The 17,741-nt window shown below is 41.4% G+C and overlaps 8 protein-coding genes across 8 annotated transcripts; 2 read left to right on the top strand and 6 right to left on the bottom strand.

The window, feature by feature from the left end:
• Nucleotides 1-242: 242 nt before the first annotated feature.
• Nucleotides 243-1,081, top strand: LSM04_007594 (Peptidase M8; the record flags this gene model as incomplete). Its single annotated transcript, XM_067335900.1, has 2 exons — nucleotides 243-669; nucleotides 1,074-1,081. 2 exons carry the CDS (start codon nucleotides 243-245, stop codon nucleotides 1,079-1,081), a joined length of 435 nt encoding a protein of 144 aa, XP_067188437.1.
• A 496-nt stretch (nucleotides 1,082-1,577) lies between these two features.
• On the top strand, nucleotides 1,578-2,198 carry LSM04_001480 (Peptidase M8; the record flags this gene model as incomplete). Its single annotated transcript, XM_067335901.1, has 1 exon — nucleotides 1,578-2,198. The coding sequence occupies one exon, from the start codon at nucleotides 1,578-1,580 to the stop codon at nucleotides 2,196-2,198; it is 621 nt and encodes a 206-aa protein (XP_067188323.1).
• A 1,075-nt stretch (nucleotides 2,199-3,273) lies between these two features.
• LSM04_008756 (uncharacterized protein) lies at nucleotides 3,274-4,848 on the bottom strand (the record flags this gene model as incomplete). Its single annotated transcript, XM_067335902.1, has 1 exon — nucleotides 3,274-4,848. One exon carries the CDS (start codon nucleotides 4,846-4,848, stop codon nucleotides 3,274-3,276), a length of 1,575 nt encoding a protein of 524 aa, XP_067188455.1.
• A 503-nt stretch (nucleotides 4,849-5,351) lies between these two features.
• On the bottom strand, nucleotides 5,352-6,347 carry LSM04_001571 (SET domain; the record flags this gene model as incomplete). Its single annotated transcript, XM_067335903.1, has 1 exon — nucleotides 5,352-6,347. The coding sequence occupies one exon, from the start codon at nucleotides 6,345-6,347 to the stop codon at nucleotides 5,352-5,354; it is 996 nt and encodes a 331-aa protein (XP_067188325.1).
• Nucleotides 6,348-7,925: 1,578 nt separating this feature from the next.
• On the bottom strand, nucleotides 7,926-9,137 carry LSM04_002762 (DNA polymerase beta; the record flags this gene model as incomplete). Its single annotated transcript, XM_067335904.1, has 1 exon — nucleotides 7,926-9,137. The coding sequence occupies one exon, from the start codon at nucleotides 9,135-9,137 to the stop codon at nucleotides 7,926-7,928; it is 1,212 nt and encodes a 403-aa protein (XP_067188348.1).
• An 803-nt stretch (nucleotides 9,138-9,940) lies between these two features.
• On the bottom strand, nucleotides 9,941-12,070 carry LSM04_008837 (DNA polymerase beta; the record flags this gene model as incomplete). The annotated part of the gene is made up of 1 exon (XM_067335905.1): nucleotides 9,941-12,070. The coding sequence occupies one exon, from the start codon at nucleotides 12,068-12,070 to the stop codon at nucleotides 9,941-9,943; it is 2,130 nt and encodes a 709-aa protein (XP_067188464.1).
• Nucleotides 12,071-12,951: 881 nt separating this feature from the next.
• On the bottom strand, nucleotides 12,952-16,590 carry LSM04_007850 (uncharacterized protein; the record flags this gene model as incomplete). Its single annotated transcript, XM_067335906.1, has 1 exon — nucleotides 12,952-16,590. The coding sequence occupies one exon, from the start codon at nucleotides 16,588-16,590 to the stop codon at nucleotides 12,952-12,954; it is 3,639 nt and encodes a 1,212-aa protein (XP_067188445.1).
• A 511-nt stretch (nucleotides 16,591-17,101) lies between these two features.
• On the bottom strand, nucleotides 17,102-17,692 carry LSM04_004994 (uncharacterized protein; the record flags this gene model as incomplete). Its single annotated transcript, XM_067335907.1, has 1 exon — nucleotides 17,102-17,692. The coding sequence occupies one exon, from the start codon at nucleotides 17,690-17,692 to the stop codon at nucleotides 17,102-17,104; it is 591 nt and encodes a 196-aa protein (XP_067188385.1).
• Between the last annotated feature and the right edge of the window lie 49 nt (nucleotides 17,693-17,741).

The raw sequence follows: 17,741 nt of genomic DNA on the forward strand, positions 1-17,741 counted from the left end.
TGCCGCAATCGCCGATGGAACAGGCAGGGGCTGCTTGTGTGGATAAGATGTGTGTGGGTCCGCTTCTCTTGTTTGTGTGTGTGGGGGTGGCACTGTTACCCTCCTTCCCTCCCTCTCTCCATCTCTCCCTCCATTCTTTTGATTTCAATGCCGTACTGCCTTTTACTCCCATTCTTGTTTCCCGATAGAAAGATTCCACACAACCACACAAACACACAGAGAGGTATACACAAAGGTGCATCATGACCCGCCGACGCCAGATGCAGGGTTCAGTACTGCCTCTCCTCCTCCTCCTCTTCATTTTGCTGGGCTCTTGCGGGTGTCTTGCGTTCCGGGGGAACCGCTGCATGTTCGATGAACTGGCGTTGAAAGATGAAAATATTAATTTTATGCGCACATCAGTTGTTTACGAGCTTCCGAGACCGGGTGAGAGACGTTTGAAGGCGGCAAAATACCTTTTGGCCGACAGAGACTGGTCGCCTATCCGCATAGCAGTGTCAGCGGAGGACCTGGAGAACGAGTCAATGTACTGCAACAGAGTTGGTGAAACTCGTCCCAACTTCCGTGGTGAGATGGTTAACTGCGAAGAAGCGGATGTCATTACGGTGGAGAAGCGGGAGACCCTCCTCAAGACAATTATCCCCAAGGCCATCAAGCTGCACGCCGACCGTCTCCTTGTCAAGCCGCTGCCTGGGCCAGTGGAGGTGTCTGTGCCCCGCTACGGCGTCTGCACACACTTCACCGTGCCGGAGAAACACAAAACAGATGGGGTGAACCTGATTGACTTCGTACTGTACGTGGCCGCTGGCCCAGGCGCCACTTTCACAGCAATCTGTTCTGAGGAGAGCATTGAAAATCGACCGTTCAGTGCAGTGATGAATTTCGAACCAGCACTGATAGCCCGCACGCGGCACGCCGTCCGCATAGCAGCACACGAGATTGCACATGCCCTTGGATTTTCTTTCAAGCGGATGGAAAAACTCGGGATGACTGATTTCCAATATATTTCCGCACGGAAGAAGAGTCCTAAGCTGCAGGCGAAGTCCACAAAGACGAAGGATGAGGCTAAGAAGCACTATAAGTGCGGCGATATTATGGGTGTGTACCTGGAGGAAGAAAACGGAAAAAATACGATGACTTCTCACTGGGAGCGCCGCGACGCAAAGGATGAGCTGATGAGCGTGTACTTTGATCTTCCTGGCGCCATGTTGTACACTGCGTTCACGATGGCAGCATTTGAGGACATGAAATACTTCCGCGCGAGGTGGGGAAATGAGGAAACGATGACCTGGGGCAAAGATGCCGGTTGTGAATTCCAGCACTCCATGTGTGTTGAGAGAAACAACTCCAGGTTCCCCAGTATGTTCTGCAACAGCACTTCCGAAACCCTCAGGTGCACGTCTGACCGTTTTGCTCTCGGGAGTTGTTCACTGAAAAAATATGAAGGTAACGTTCCACAGGAGTACATTTATTTCAAGGATCCTACGCTCTCTGGCTCTGAGGATACACTGACGGACAGGTGTCCCATTATCGCAGCGACTGCAAAAACCGTGTGCACCAATGGCGTGGAGGAAGATATGCCCGGGAGTCGTGTGGGGGAGACATCGCGCTGCCTGGATGGAAACGGCATTGTCTTGAAAGGTGGAGCGAGTGCTGGGCATGTAGTTGGTGATGTGTGTGCGAACGTGAAGTGTGAGGGTGGCCAGGTGCACGTGCAGTACAAGGGCGACGAAGAGTGGCACCTGTGTCCTGCGGGCGGATCCATTGAGCTTGGAGGAAAGTCTGTGTTCAGCAGCGGCCGTATTGTGTGCCCACCGAAGGAGGAGGTCTGCACGGGCCTCCATGGCGCCGTGCTTCCGGGCTACAAGGAACAGGATGAGAAGAAGGAAGGTGGTGACGATGCCATTGCAGCAACTGCAGATGCTGTTCCTTTCACTCTTAATAGTGATCACAACACTGCCAGTGGTGGCTCCAGCGGCAAAAACACTAGTATGGACGGCAGCCATGACACTTCAAGTGCAAAGCAGCCAAAAGGCAGCACAGGTATAAATACCAATGACGGTGCGAAAGGAAATAACAATGAAAGGAGCAATATTAGGGTAACCAATCCTAGCCTTGATAACATTTTGGTAAAGGCTCTCCTGTGGACTTCTCTCGCCTGCGTTGCCGCCATGGCTTCTGTGCTGCTGGTTCCTTGAAAGCACTGTGCTGCCGTCCAGTGATTTCATAATAAATTCTTGCGAACATCATACAATTCCACCGCACGCGCCGACACATGCCCTTTTTGTTTGGTGAGCTGTATGCATTAATTATCTTTATATATATATATATATATAACACGCAAATGGAACAGCAAATGGCATTTGGGCTCGCATTCTGTGGGGTCGATTTTACCCTATGTCCTTGGACTTTTTCCCATTTTGGGCACATGACTTTCTTTTTTTTCTTTTAGGAAGATCGCGGGTCTCACCATCTTCCCCTTCTTTTTTTCCGGGCTTTGGATTTTGCCTTTTTATCGTGTTGAAGGTTGCGGTTGTTTTTTTTGCCGCGGGTTGTTGGGCGACCCCGGCGTGGGATCAGTGAGATGGCCTTTTCTTTGCTTTCTTCCTCTTGTTCTTTCTTTGGGGCACCTTGGACAGCACAATGAACTGCAGGGATTGCGGCCGCATCCTCTGTGATGTGCCGCCGCGGGCTGTGCTTCATTCCGCGCGCCGCCCCTCTGCCCTATCGGCGGAAAAGGGGCGCGGCGCCGATCCTGCCCGGCCGGTTTTTTTATCTTTCGCCCTCGCCGGGCCGCCCCATTCGCGGTTGGGGGGGATCCCTCCCCCCAGAGTTTCGCCCGGTTTTTTTTTGTTTCGCTTTCTGCGCGCCCCGCCCTTAGGCGGGAGGACGGGGAAAAAGCAAGGGGATGGGGGATCTGGGAAGGCGGAAGGGCCCCTCCCAAAAAAAAAAAAAAAGGGATGAAAACGAGGAAGCCTTGCGGCGCCATCCGGTCCGTTTTTTGTTGTTTCCTTTGTGTTTGTGTGTGTGGGGCCTTCTCTTTTTCTTTTCCTTCTCTTGCTTTGCGTTTGTCCCCTAGCCCCCGCCGCCCCTCGCCAGACGAAACGTGAAGAAATAAAGAAAGGCAAAACGATCGCGAAGCAACACCTGAGCGAAGGACCATGGAGCAACAACAACGATAAAAGTTAACAAGGAAACGGCGGCAATTCCCGCCCCCCATTCTTTTGCAAAGGGCAAATAAATTTTTTAAAAAAGGTAGACGTTCACAACGTTTCATTGTTTGTGCAAACCTTTCCCCGCGAGAGGGTCGGCGTAAATCGCTTGGGCTCTCTGGCTTTCCCCTCCCTGCGATTCGTCGCCTCCCTTCTCTTTCTGAGGGCCCTCCTCTTGCCGTTGTTGTGGTGGCGGCGTTGTCGCCTTCCGCGCCGCTACCCTTTTCCCACCACTATCATGATTCCCATCGTCGTGATATTTCATTTCCCGCAAACCCTCGTCACGCGCCTCCGCCTCTCTTCCTTCCGGAAGGGCGGATGGCAAAAAATACAACCCTCTCCCCTCCCCTATGCCGGCAGGCGCTGTATCAACAGAACTGAAAACTCCTGGACCCACTTGATCAGAAACACTGTTCCAAAGAAAATTGGTATTTTCTGCTGCCCCTGGAAGACGCATCTCCAGAGTAGCCCTCGTTACATTTTCATCACAAGTTTCTGTATAACTTTCCGGCCGTTCCACATCCAGCCCATTTTCTGTATGCGAATGAATCGATTGGACCTCTTTATCATCTTCAACATTACCCTTATCTATGCTAAGGTTGCCGATATCTTTATTAACTTCCTTTTTAGTTTCCTCTTTATTCACTTGAGATGCGATAACGGTCTTATCGCCTTCTTTCATAGGGGCAACAACTGTCAAAATAGATTGTGCTTGCGAACCAAACTCTGCGTTGGTAGGATATATACTCTCCATTGCAGGAAGGACGCGTTCAAGAGCAAAAAGAAGCTCGCGCAAGTAGCCACCATTTAGGTTAAGATAACGGTGTATAATATGGGCTACAGCATTCCCATGAACTTCCATTAACAAACGGTATGAATTGTAGAATTTAGAACGTACCTCTACATATGTTTTCCAGCTTCCATCACGTTTCTCAACATATTTTCTGTAACTCCCTTGATCGACAAATGGTTTCCCTTTTTTCGCATATTGTCGTTCTTTTTTTTCCACTATTGTTTTACATTTTTGATATTTTGACAAAGCTTCATCACATTTCTTAGCAATTACGTCAACAGCTTTTAAATGTTCAACGACGGGAAGAAGTCGGTTAACAACATCACGATGCACACCAGTATTGTACAATAAGAATGGTTGTCCCTCATTAAGTCGTCTTGCTTCACTTGCAAAAAGAACTGTTAGTCGATGCATTTGTGCAGCTGTATCATCATTAACTTGTCCTATTGGACTGAGATTGGTGGAACCAACCATTGAAGCCGATTCCCAAGGTGCAGAAGTAGCTGCAGTATTAGTAGCAACAACAGAAGTAGTAGTAATATTAGAAGTATTATCATTAGGGGCAGTGGCAGTAAAAGGTGAAAAAGAAGTAACATCTCCTTTACCAACACCAACTCCAGGGTTCTCTTCTGTTGGGGGTATATGGTAGGTAGCTGCAGAATTCGCCGAAGTCATTTCTGATAGTACTCCGCCAACTGCTTCGAAAGCACTTGCAATTTCCTTCATAGCCACCATGCCTCTCATTACTGCTTGATTAAAATGCTCTACTGCTTTTTCAAGTCGTTTGACATCACTAAAACGACGTTCGTAATCAAAATCACGATAGGCCGCGGAAGCGGACATTGTCCCTTTATTTCCTGCTATCTATAATAGTAAATATATATATATATATATATATATATATATATATATATATATTTATATATTTATATTTATATATTTATAAACCTATCACTCGTGTCGTGCCAATTTCTCTTATATATGTTCTTATCCTTGCTTTTCCCACACTCTTTTTAAAGGAATGAGACGGGTGAGGGAAAGAAAAAGGAACAAATGGCTAAAGATATTTTTCCTCTCTATTGTTATTCCGCTCCGAATAAAATAATAATAATAATAATAATAATAATAATAATAATAATAATAATAATAATAATAATAATAAAGGCAAGAAAAGGGGGGGAATCAAAATCCAACGGAAAAATCCGAATAATCCAAAAATTCTAAAATATTTTTTCTTATTCTCTTGACTCTTCCACCAGCGATATCTGAGACTATGTCTTTTTTATTTTATTTTATTTCTTGTTTTTTTTTTTATTGTTTCTCTTTTTAAATGATTTAATTTGTATTTAACTCTTATTAGCAGTGCTAGCTATACACAAATCACATTTACAGAGAAATCCATAGCTCTCCATCAGTTGCTGAGACCGCGCCTGCGCATCACCCCCATAACCATCAACGTCAATATAGGCAATTGTGATTTCTTCCCCTGCCTTAATAGGAAAACGTGCTACAAGTTTCATACAACAATTTCCAGATTTTTTTGCTTGTGATTCTGTTATTTTACTCGATGTTTCTCGGTTCGATCGTACTATAGCAGCGTTAGGAACGCAACTGTGATTGATCATACACAACACCCTCTCTAACGTCCAACCAAGTGTCTCTTCCTCGTTAAATGGGAACCCAATACTATTGAATTTTGTGCGAAGCAAGATATCGGAAAGATATCTCACGTCCATATCGAGTCCCTCTGGCCTAAACCTATCTATAACTTTGCGTGCGAAAGAATCAAAAAACTGGCGAACTTCTTTTGACTGTTGTTCAACATTCATACAAAGTTCTTCAAGAGCCAGTCGAAGTTGCGTGTCACCCAAAAGCGTGCGGGAAGCCACTTCTAGCGCAAAACGTAAATAATCTGTGTCTCCTTCCCTTGTGGATTCAGGAAGTCCACAAAACCACCCACAAGCCATACGATGTGCTTGAAGAAGACGATGATGTTGTATCAATTCGTGTGCTTGGGAGGGCAATAAAGAATCCGCAGAGACACTACATGGCGATACTTCTTGTACTTCTGAAACTAACTCATTTACACAATCAGAACACAATACGAGATGCTTACATGATGTACATTCATATCGAAGTTCGTTCTTATTCTTATTATTCTCCTCTTCTAGGGATGCTTCAAAGCAACGATAGCATGTGTTACGCACAAAAGGGGTATATAACACTGCGATATCGTATGGAACGCAGAGTAGTGTTTCTCCTGCTGCAAAGTCTGCTTTAGCCACAAGACCACGACCTCGGGATTTATCCAAGTATTGAATAGATACCAATTCTGAGTTCATACTTTATTTTCCTTTTTCTTTCTTTCTTTCTTTTTTTTTTGATGTTTCTCTTCTTGTGTATATGTATTTCTCTCCCTTTTTTTTTTAATTTTTTCTTTGCAAAAGAATCCTACTGTGTTCCTGTGTGCTCTCCTGTCAATATCATTGGGGTCTGGAAAACAAGAAAAGAAAAAAAAGACAGAGAAAAGTTTATAGAAATATGCCGCAACCTTGTCAGAAAAAAAAGAGAAAAAGATAAAGAGAGAGCAAAAAAAAAAAACACGTTATAACCGTAAGTGTTAAATAAAAAGATGGAAACTTATAGTGAAGGCATGCGGCGTGCGAATACGGGATGAACAGCTACTGCATATGCTGATACGCATGCGCAATGAGGTTCTTTTTTTTTTCTCACAACTCATCCAGCATCACCAGCAACACAACACATTTGATCTATGTGGATTGGTAGAGCAGGGAAGGAGTTTACTCCATTGTTCGGTAGACGCAACGAGAAATAGTAATTGAAACTCGAAAATAAAAAAAGAAACAATAATGGAAAAGAGTGCATTAAACAAGAAAGAAAGAAAAAAAGAACGATTTTGTTTTTATATATATATATATATATATATATATATATATATATATAAAGAATTCAAATAAACAAACAAAAACGAGGGAATGTAAGGCGAATGGAAATATTGCAGTTGTCTCATACATACACGCATACATATATGCATATATATATATATATATATATATCTTCATTTTACTGAATATCAGTAAAAGGGATGTAAGCATGACGTTTTTTTTTTCTCCATCACTTCATACTAGAAATCAACGCAAGCGAAGTAAAAAAAAAATGAGGAAAATATCCTCTCTCTCTCTCTCTCTTTCTTTCTTTCTTTCCTTGTATTTCCACCATTTCTTCTTATTTATTCTATTACTATTACTATCATTATTTTCGCTGCTGTTGACCCCTTTACATGTCGATCCGTTTCACCTCATTCGTCTTTATTCTTATTTTTATTCCACTCGTTTTCGCTCTATGTGATGTGTATGTTATCAGAATGCTCAGATTCCCAACTCCTAAGATTACTTTATCCCTTTCTTCCCAATAAATTACTTAGCAGTCTTGGGGTGGTGCAACTCTTTTTTCCTTTGTTTGTTTCATCTCTTTTTTTTTTGGTTTTGTCCCAATATGCTTCTCTTCTTCTCTTTCCTTTTGTCGTAAATTCTTTCTTTCTTTTTTTTTTCTTACTTCATTTACTTTTGTTTTTGTTTTTCAAATTTCGTTCTTCGTGCACCTGCCACTTTCCCGCATTGTTTATTTTTTTCCATTCATTTTCCTTCTTCTCTGCAGCTGTTGATGCTAGTTTCACGTTTCTATTCATCCCTCTCATATTCTTTTTTTCGTTTTTTTTTTGCTTTTAATCTTTCTTTCCCCTCACTCTCTCACTATCTCTCTCTCACTCTATATTTATATATATGTATGCCTGTGTAATGTATTTTTGCTCCCAGTTACGGTAGCAATAATCTGCATATTTGGAAGAAATAAACAATACTTAAAATTTTTCGTTTATTTTTTTTTTCTTCTTGTTCTTCTTACGGATCACGATTCTCTGGCTTCGCAAACGGCATACCCAAGACATCGAACACATCCTTTTCACACGTCACATGTACCCGCTTTCCCTCCAATTCCTCCTTTGTGAGTCCCAACATCTCCATCTTGGCTGAATGTCCACTAATAGATGAGATAAATCCATCTGCGCCTTCATCTGTGGTCTCAGGAGCGGCATCGGCGGCGGGAGATGACTTTCCAGCAGCCGACTTGTTCGCCCGCACGCGTTCCTGCAGTGCCTTAACTTCCTCTGGACTTCCAATCTTGAAGAGTCCGTACTCGTTCAATAAGTATCCCTTGCTGATAGCCGCCTGCCGCATAATCACATTAAAGTTCTTACTCCCTGTAAACGTCAGAAGTGCGGTGGGGACGGATTTGGCCTCAATGAGTCGAATATCCACACGTCTGGCTTTATACTGCTTCGTCGTCCCATTCGTCGTGCGTGGCGGAAGTCTGCCCATGCCCATATACTTCAATGGACCTTGCGCCATTGTCGCCTCAAGATATTTACGCTGTTGTAAGTGTTCGACAAACATACCGAGTGCACCAGTCGCCGTAACGGGCCCCGGCAGCGGTGGTGCGGTGAGGCGGCGGGCGAGAATGGCGTCGACATCGCCGCTGAATGGATGTCGACGGCGATAACTTCCGCAGACTTGAATTTCATACACATCCCCCAATCGCTCCTGTACAGAATCACGTAGAAAGTTCTCATGTAGGACAGACTCATGCATAGGGATTTTTTCATTAATATCATGAAAGTAACGCACCCCAACGCGTTGTTGATCGGTGAGTTGAATACGATCAGCCTTTTCCATGAGTTCCTCGACTGTGAAAATACCCTCACGGTCAAAGAGAGCGGCGGCGGCGCGTGGTCCAAATCCATGCACTTGTGTGAGTTCCTGAATAGCCTTAAGCTTCGGCTTTGTCTTCTTCTCCAGTTCCTCCAGTTTACCGGTAGTGATAATCTCCTCTGCCTTCTTTAACAGTTTCGCACCGAATCCAGGGAACTTCTCAAGATCTTGTACAGTGCCAAGGGGAAGATCAAGGTTTGTCTTGAGACTCTGCACAGCACGGTTATAGCTCTGCACCTTGTACTTCTCACCAAGGGCATTGTTAAGGTCTGCCATTTCAGTGAAGATACGAATAATGTTCTCCCGACAGTCAGGAGTGTAGCGCCAGAATGTACGACGGAACATGTTTTTTTTATTATTCTTTCTTTTTCTTTTTGTTTCTTTGTTTACTTCTATTTTACTTAATCTTTCGTTTGTTTAACTTCAGCGTTTGGTGTGTCCGGTTCGTCACAAGTGTAGATTAGAAATTAGACAATAACCCTTCGCTTTAATGTCTGTGTGTGTGTGTGTGTTTTTTCTCTTTTCTTTTCTTTTTTCCTTAAATGAATTCTCAACGCAGCAGGAGAGAACAGACACCACAGATTCGTAAATATTGAAAAAAGGTGTAGAAAGAACAAAAAAAAAACATGTGTAACATGAAAGAAAAATACTGTAATGGTGAACATCACCAAAGTATAGAGATGCTTTGATGAACGCAGCAAAAAAATAAAAAGAAACAAACCAAGTATATGTATATTTTTATGTGTGTATGCATGTAGGTATGTAGAAACAGATAACAGAAGGTATTTATGTGTCCTGTATGTTTTGCAGATGATTCTGTTATTTTTTTTTGTAGGAACAATAGTAGTAGTTTCTATAAAGGTACACGGGATATAACAGTTGTGTAATATATATACGTATATGTATATGCATATATAATTATCTGATAATCCCACTTTTTCTCTCTTTCGCTCTTTTTCTATTTCGTTAATTCTCTCTTTTTTTCTTTTTTTTTGTCTCTTTTCCATTTCTTTCTTTCTCTCTTTTGTTACTGTTGATGTTTCCATTCCCCATCCCAGTTTCTTGTACACATCTATGTATATATATATATATATAAGCAGAGAAATATTTCCCTCCTTTTATTTTTCTTTCATTCTTTTTTTTTCTTCTTACACTTCTCGGTGTTCTGGATGTACGTATGTCATGCCTAATGCTGCGAATACATCCCGTTCATGTTTTACTTTCACACGTCGTGCCTCCACCTCCCGCCATAGTGCAGCCAACTCATTTTGTTGTTGCTGTCTATTTGGTTTCTTCTTACTATGTTTCTCTCCTACACTATCACCATCCTCATTATCATTATGATCCTCATTATCGTTATTTTGATCGTCATTGTCGAATCCGGGGGTTTTGGCGGAGTAGTACTGTGCACGTAGTACCTTTTGAAAAGCCTCGGCATTCCAGCGAGCACGTCCAGTACTTTTCTTACTAATACTATTAACACCTTTCTTATTATTATTATTATTATTATTATTATTATTATTATTATTATTATTATTATTATTATTATTATTATTATTATTATTATTATTATTATTATTATTATTATTATTATTATCCTCATCATCTTCATTATCATTATCATGATTGTCAGTAGTTGTGTTTACAGCATCCGTACGGAATAAACCATACTCATTTAATATGTATCGCCGTTTAATAGCCTCTGCCCGCATGACAACGTTAAAATTCTTACTACCCGTAAAGTACAACAGGGCGGCGGGGAAACACTCGGGTTCTACAAAGCGTATATCAAGTCTACGTGCTGGATATAACTTTGGCTGTGTTGCCCCTGCATTATAGTTATAACTCTTCAATCGACTAACGCCCATAAACTTTGTTGATCCCTGCGCCAGTGTGGCCTCAATATATCTTTCCTGCTTTAATGCCTCTACAAAGGCCGCAAGAACTTCCTGTGGTGCCAATACCCGTTCCCCACGACTATTATTACTATTATCATTATTACTATTAGTATTATTACCTTTTAGATTCTTCTTGCGGTTTACAGCATCTATATGGCTACTCGTCTTTCTGGTAATAAGTACATCTATATCACCTGAAGTTGGTAGTCGTCGTCTGTAGCTGCCGCAAATAGAAAGATCATATCCCTTTCCCAAGTACTTCCTTAACCGCAGTTTAAGAAATGCCTCATGTAGGCGTACTTCCTCATGTGGAATGCGTTGGGAGATGTCTCGGTGGTATTTAAGTCCAAGACGTTGGGCCTCTGTGAGATGCAAGATGGAATCATTCTCATTTCCATTTTTTGATGATGATGACTTTTTATAAATCTTATTATTATTATTATTATTATTATTATTATTATTATTATTATTATTACCTGCTTCTTGATCCTTTACACGTTGCTGCAGCTCCGCCACAGACTTTACACCGTACTTTTTGTATAACCCCGCAGCAGTGCGAGGACCAAATCCATGTACTTGTGTGAGTTCTTGAATAGCGCGAATAATAGGTTTCGCCTGTAGACTATGCAACTCCGCAAGATCACCTGTTGTGAGTATTTCTATCATTTTAGTCTTTAGTTTCGCACCAACCTTCGGTGTATTATGTACAGCTTCGATAAGCTTCCTTCGCCTCACATCATCCACACCAGGAGCAATGATGTTTGGAGGAATGTGCAGAAAGATGTAATCATCTCTCTTTAGATTGTCTACGGCTATTTGATAAGATTGTGCCTTATATCGTTCCTTTAAGGCGTTGTTAATATCTGCAAGTCGTTGAAAGATCTGTAATACCTTTTCACGGTAATCTGGAAGAAAACTGGAGGTGTTAGCGACAACGGTAACAGTACTAGATGGAGTCGTTGTCTTTGTTGGTACAAAATTTTTACTACTACCATTACCGTTACTATTACTATTACTACTGGTGTTGGTATTGTTATGGCTCTGGCTTTGTTTCGTGCTGACCTTTTGTTGAGTACTATTATTACTATTACTATTACTACTAGGTGAACGCTGCAATTTACTTTGTCCGGCACTTACCGTCTTTCCTGTTTTTGCTGCTGCCAATTTCACAGCAGCTGTTGTAGTTGTTGTATTACGACTTTCATTATTCAATGGTGTATTTCTATTTTCATGGATTTGTATTCCCCGTGCTGTTGTGGCTGCAGAGGATGGAGTGGCGACTACAGCGGCACGTTTCACACGATTACGCACAGCCGCATTAGAGGCTGCAGTGCGTTTCGCAACGCGCAATAGTAAAGTTGGGCGAAGAAGCATCATCATCTTTGTTGCGATAATATATATATATATATATATATATTTATATATTTATTTATTTATTTATTTATTTATTTATTTACTTATATTTATATTTATATTTATATTTATGTTTATTTATTTAGGTAAATAGATAAATAAATGGATAAATGGATATAGAGAGAGAGAGAGAACACAGACAGGCACAGAGAAAGAAAGAAAATACCCAATCTATATATATATATATATATATAACCCACCTTAGTTTATGTATGTGTTTATGTTGATTCTCTGCTTGTTTGCTATTTGTATAATGATGATGTATGTTGGTGTAATCGTTAAGATTAACGGGATACATATATATACAGAGAGAGAAGGAAGAGAGAGAAAAGAAAGGGAAAGAGAGAAACAATAGAAACAAAAGGAATATTGTCAAACAATATCAAGGGAAGAATAATAAAAAAAAGACAGTATAATTGAAATGAATTGTATTTGGGTAGATTTATACAAATGTATTGTTGTTACAAATGACATTCACATAAAAAAAAAAACAAATAAAAAGAGTAAGAGGAACATGATGAATAGATCCAGCATTAAAGAGAACGATTGTACATTGCACTGTAGCAAAGAAAAAAAAAACATGTGTTCCTCCGCTGATTATACGCACATATGTATCTTCTGCCCCTTCCAATTAACACCAGCGTTATTATTTCCGCAAATAACCACAGTAACAACATTATTATTATCAATACCATTATCATTATTGTTATTATCATCAATATCAATATAAACAGGAGATAGCAGCGAGACCCCCATACACAATAAAAAGAAAAAGAAAGAAACCCCCACAAATAAATTTTCTTCCTTTATTTGTATTTAATCCATTTGTTTGCCTTTCTTCTTATTATTCACTCACGAAGTCGTTTCGTTGTACCGACACCCCACGACTCATACTCCTCCAACAACTGCACAAATACAGGCGTTAATCGGGCCGTCTCTCCAGACTCCATAGATGCAAAACTAAGTCGCATAAAGTCAAAACCAAAACACATCTTTCGCTCTTGTGTTGTTATTATTGATGTTGTTGAATTATCGATTAGTGTTATATCCTTCGTTTCTTCTTTTCCTTCTTGTTTCTGTTGTTCTGCCCCAATTGTCTTGTTATTTGTATACGGTATATCCTCTGCATCATCTCTGCATGGCAGCTCCCCCTCCACCAGTCGTGGTCTTCTCCTCTTTCCCTGCAAATCAACGTCTTTTCCATCTAATTGAGATTTCATTAGCCCCGGCAGTTTTGGATAACGTTGGGAGAAGTGATTGAGTACAACATGTCTGGCGTGAATAGCCGCCGCCACTTGTAATGCCTCCGGGAGTGTGGAATGACACTTTTGTAGTGCCTCATCCTCGCAGCCCTCGCCAAATGTGGCTTCATGAAGGCATAGAAATAATTCTTCTCCTTTTTCTTCTTTGTATTTTGGATGTGTGTGGGTAAATCGATGGCAGCGTTCAATGAGAAACGGTGATGGTCGGGTATCTCCGGAGAATAACATGACACGTGAGGTACCATTCATGGCTGGTGCTGGAAAGCGTAGAAGTAATGCATGCGCATTGGCTGGATGATGTACTGGAAACACCTCAGCAGCCCAGAGTAGGGGAAATAGACTTTCTTTCTTATTATCTATATTCATTGTAGTTTTTGTGTTTATAATGTGAGTGTTGTGCTGCAGAGATGTGCAGAGTGCATGTAGTCGTGGTAAATACACCGGTGTTGTTGGCGTCCATGCCGTTGTGTTATTATGATGATAATCATTATTTATATCAGTAGGCGTATTACTCTTACTATGCACACGACACCGCTCGGCGGGAATTATATCAAATACCACCTCCTGCTGAAACCACAGTCTGTAATTACTGCAGCATCCCCATGTTTCTAATAAGAACTCATACACCTCCTGCGGACACACCACAAGTAAAGGTTCTCGCTTCTTAACAGAGCTACTCGATGATGAAGATGATAATAACGATAATGATAATGATGATTCTAATAATATGCGGTGTCGTAGTTCCAATAGACTCATTAATCCAAGATGGTGATCGGCGTGTGCGTGGGAGATGAACACAAGTGTCAAGTCCTCCATAAAGCGCCGCAATGCTTGTGTGCATGTACTACCTAATTGCATTGCCAACTGTCCAGCACTTCCCTCACCAAAGTCTAACACAATAATAACACGACGAGGTATTGTGGCACTATTGTGTGTATTGTACATTACCTCAAGGTATGTACCACTCACATTGCGGTACTTGCTAGGAACAGCAGAGCCAGTACCAAGAAAGGTTAAAGCCCCACCACCATCCTTCTCATAATAATAATGATGATGATGATTATTATTATTATTATTATTATTGTGATTAAGAGGCGTTGGTGATGTCAATACAGTCTGTTGTTGTTGTTTTTGTTGTTGTTCATGCACTTCAGCAATAGTTGCTCTAAACTGAGGAGAAAGCATTGCTAATGCCGATTGTGCTGTTGGGTAACGGAGAAGCCCCGGCATATCACGTTTCTTATGATTACCATTACCATCACCATTCTTGTTATTGTTATTTTTATTATTCTTGTTTACACTTCGTACAACTGACGAAGAGGAGCCGGCAGCAGCAGAAACAGTAGATACCTGCACCAAGTTATGTGTACTGTCCACTATAGGTGTAGTAGCACCAGTAGGAATTAATTGATGTTTCACACCATACGGCCACACAGGACCTTTTGCAGTTTGACTATCGATTTCTGTTGTTAATTCAGATTCCAATACAGCAGTATCGTTTTTTTCTTTAGAGGAGATGAAGGGTATTGGGAATTGTGCTGGAGCGATATTATTGAGGTGATAGCGATGTGTAAGAGCTGTAGGAAAGGCAGAAAACTCCTGTTGAATAGCCGCACAGAAGTGATGAGTTGTGATTGGTGTTTTATTTAAAGAATCTGTTTGATTCATAGCAGAGATATGACTATCAACATATGACACAGCCTGAATACGAATATCATCACGTACATGTGCAAAGATAGATGCAATGTAGTGTTTCTGTGCGGCTATAAGAGTCTCTAAACCCATTTTGGAGAAGAAGTCTGCATGTTGTACATGTACAATGTGTACGAGTTCCATACTTCTTTCTTCTTGTTGTTCTTGTTCTTCTTCTGATATATCGGATGTATGTTCATCACAGTAGAGTAAAGATGGCTGCCATTGCTGGAGAAAATGTCCGAGTTGACCAGAAGAACAATTCTCATTATTATTATTATTATTATTATTATTATTATTATTATTATTATTATTATTATTATTATTATTATTATTATTATTATTATTATTATTATTACCTCCATCACTCACTACAGCTCGACCAAACAGCCACTCCATCGCCGTTGCCACTTCATCACAGTTATCCCCATCAAGCACGAGAGAAAGATACAGCCGTCGACTACCCACAGTCGCTTGTTTCACACTACGTGGATCAATATAACACCGCCCCCCTACACTTCCCTCATCTCTAGTCGGCGGTTTCTCAACCCACACACCGTTGCCTTGTTTCAGTTGACCGTAAAGCGGGCCTGGTGGGACGCCTAATGCTTTCGCACGACGTGGATCAAAACTCGCTGCTGGTGCGTGTATAATAACATATCCATATATTATATCCGCCGCTGAGACTGCGGGAGATGGGATGCGAAATGCCATGAGGGCACTAGTTGGACTCAGCAAGAGTGCTAATGTGATAAATCCAGATGGCGATGTAAACAGTGATGTGGATAATGATAGGGATGAGGATTGTAATTGTGATTGTAATTGAGATTGTGTTGTTATTGCTGTTGGTAATGGGACTTCGCAGACATCATTGTATGGAAGTGATGTCTTGTACTTGCGTAGTGTATGACCAGCACAAATTTGTTGAAATCGCATCTTGCGATAACAAAAGTAATGTCGACGTAATGCATCCAACATCCCTGATAATCCTGCCATTAAAGACAATACTCCCGTCTGTTTTTTTTCTTTCTCATTCCATGGGCCTATTACTATATTATTATTATTATTATTATTATTATACGTTTCTCTTTCTTCCTCTTTATAAACTGCTGTTTGTGGAGAAGTACTCGGGCCAAAGAAGTTCGCATGCCGCACCCCTGCATCATTAATCGTAAAAAGTAAACCCGGCATTCCCATAACAGTTGTGGCGGCCCAACGGGTAAAAAAGAAACCACGAGTGCGGACCAAACGTAAATTCGCCTCCGCCCCAAACCGCTGTGTTCCCTCCGGACAGTTAAAGAATAACAACTGACCATCACCAGTGAAGGGATCTAATGTTGTTTTTCGTGTAGTTGTTGTTGTTTTTGTTGTTGTTTCTTTTTCTTCTGTTTGTTGTTGTGTATTATATTCTTCGGTTGTTGTCCACTCTGTTGGGCATCGCAGTGCCTCGTGGTGTATTTGACCGCTAAAGCAACAACTACCGTAACTACCAGGCACGTCTGTGCCAACTAACTGAATGTAGTCTGCGGCCATTTCACAAACACAGCAATCTAAATAACACCGTCACTATATATATATATATATATATATATATATATATATATATATATATATATATATATATATAGAGAGAGAGAGAGAGAGAGAGAAATTGTGGAAAGGGTAGAAAAATATATGTGTTATGGGAATAAGAAAAGAAGAAGTAAGAAAAAAGGAAACACCATTTTATCATTTCAATTGAGATACAGAGAGAAAAAGGGCATGTGTAAGTAATATGTATAATGATAAAACTTGGCATTCAATAATGAGTGAATAGCCGAAAAAAAAAAATAATAATGAAACACTGTAAAATATGGGAATAGTTCCTCCATAACGAGAACAAATAACCCACATACAACATACACAGCAAGAACAACCAACCACCCAACCATACACCAAACATCAATCATGTAATTTCTCTCTAAACTCAATGGACAGAGAATGCAACAATAGGAAAGAACGAAAGAGAGAAAAAGTTAAGAGAGAACAGCAATCTACACCCATTTTACTCCTTCTTTGCATCCGTTCCTACACTCTTCTCTCCCTCTCCTCCTTCTTTTCCACTACTTTTATCCTTATTATTACTATTACCATTATCCTTGTTATCCGCCTTACTACTATCACCATCATCGCCGCGTGCTGCCGCTATCACACCCTCCGCATTCATTGCCACCCATGAAGCCAACATCAAATCCGCATTCATCACTATTCGCGGCAACAGCATCAACTTGAGAAACACCGCCATAAGCCGAAACGCCATTTCCTGCGGTACCCGCGGCACCTGTCGTGTTATCAATATAAGTGTCTGGGCGAGTCTATCCCACGTTGGAAAGTACTGCAGCGGTTTGCGGTAGAATCCCCGCCGCTCCCCCCAGAACGCCTGTTCGTCCCCGTGGATCACCTCCGCGTCAATCACCCGCGCGTAATTCGCCCCATCACTTCCGTTGATTTGTCGCTGGACGGGCGGGCGGTACTCGACGGCCACGGCGGTGCGGGGGAAGTGGCGGCCACCGCGGCGAGTGAGAAAACTGCGCTGCACCACACGTAAGCGTGAAAGGGCAGAGGAGGAGAAGAGTGGAGAGGGAACAGTGGACATTTCGTGTGGTTCTCAGAGCGTAATAATACTTTCTTTTTGTAGCTGTTGT

This window comes from Trypanosoma melophagium, assembly GCF_022059095.1.
Source record: "Trypanosoma melophagium isolate St. Kilda chromosome Unknown ctg37segment0, whole genome shotgun sequence".
NCBI classification, from domain to species: domain Eukaryota; phylum Euglenozoa; class Kinetoplastea; order Trypanosomatida; family Trypanosomatidae; genus Trypanosoma; species Trypanosoma melophagium.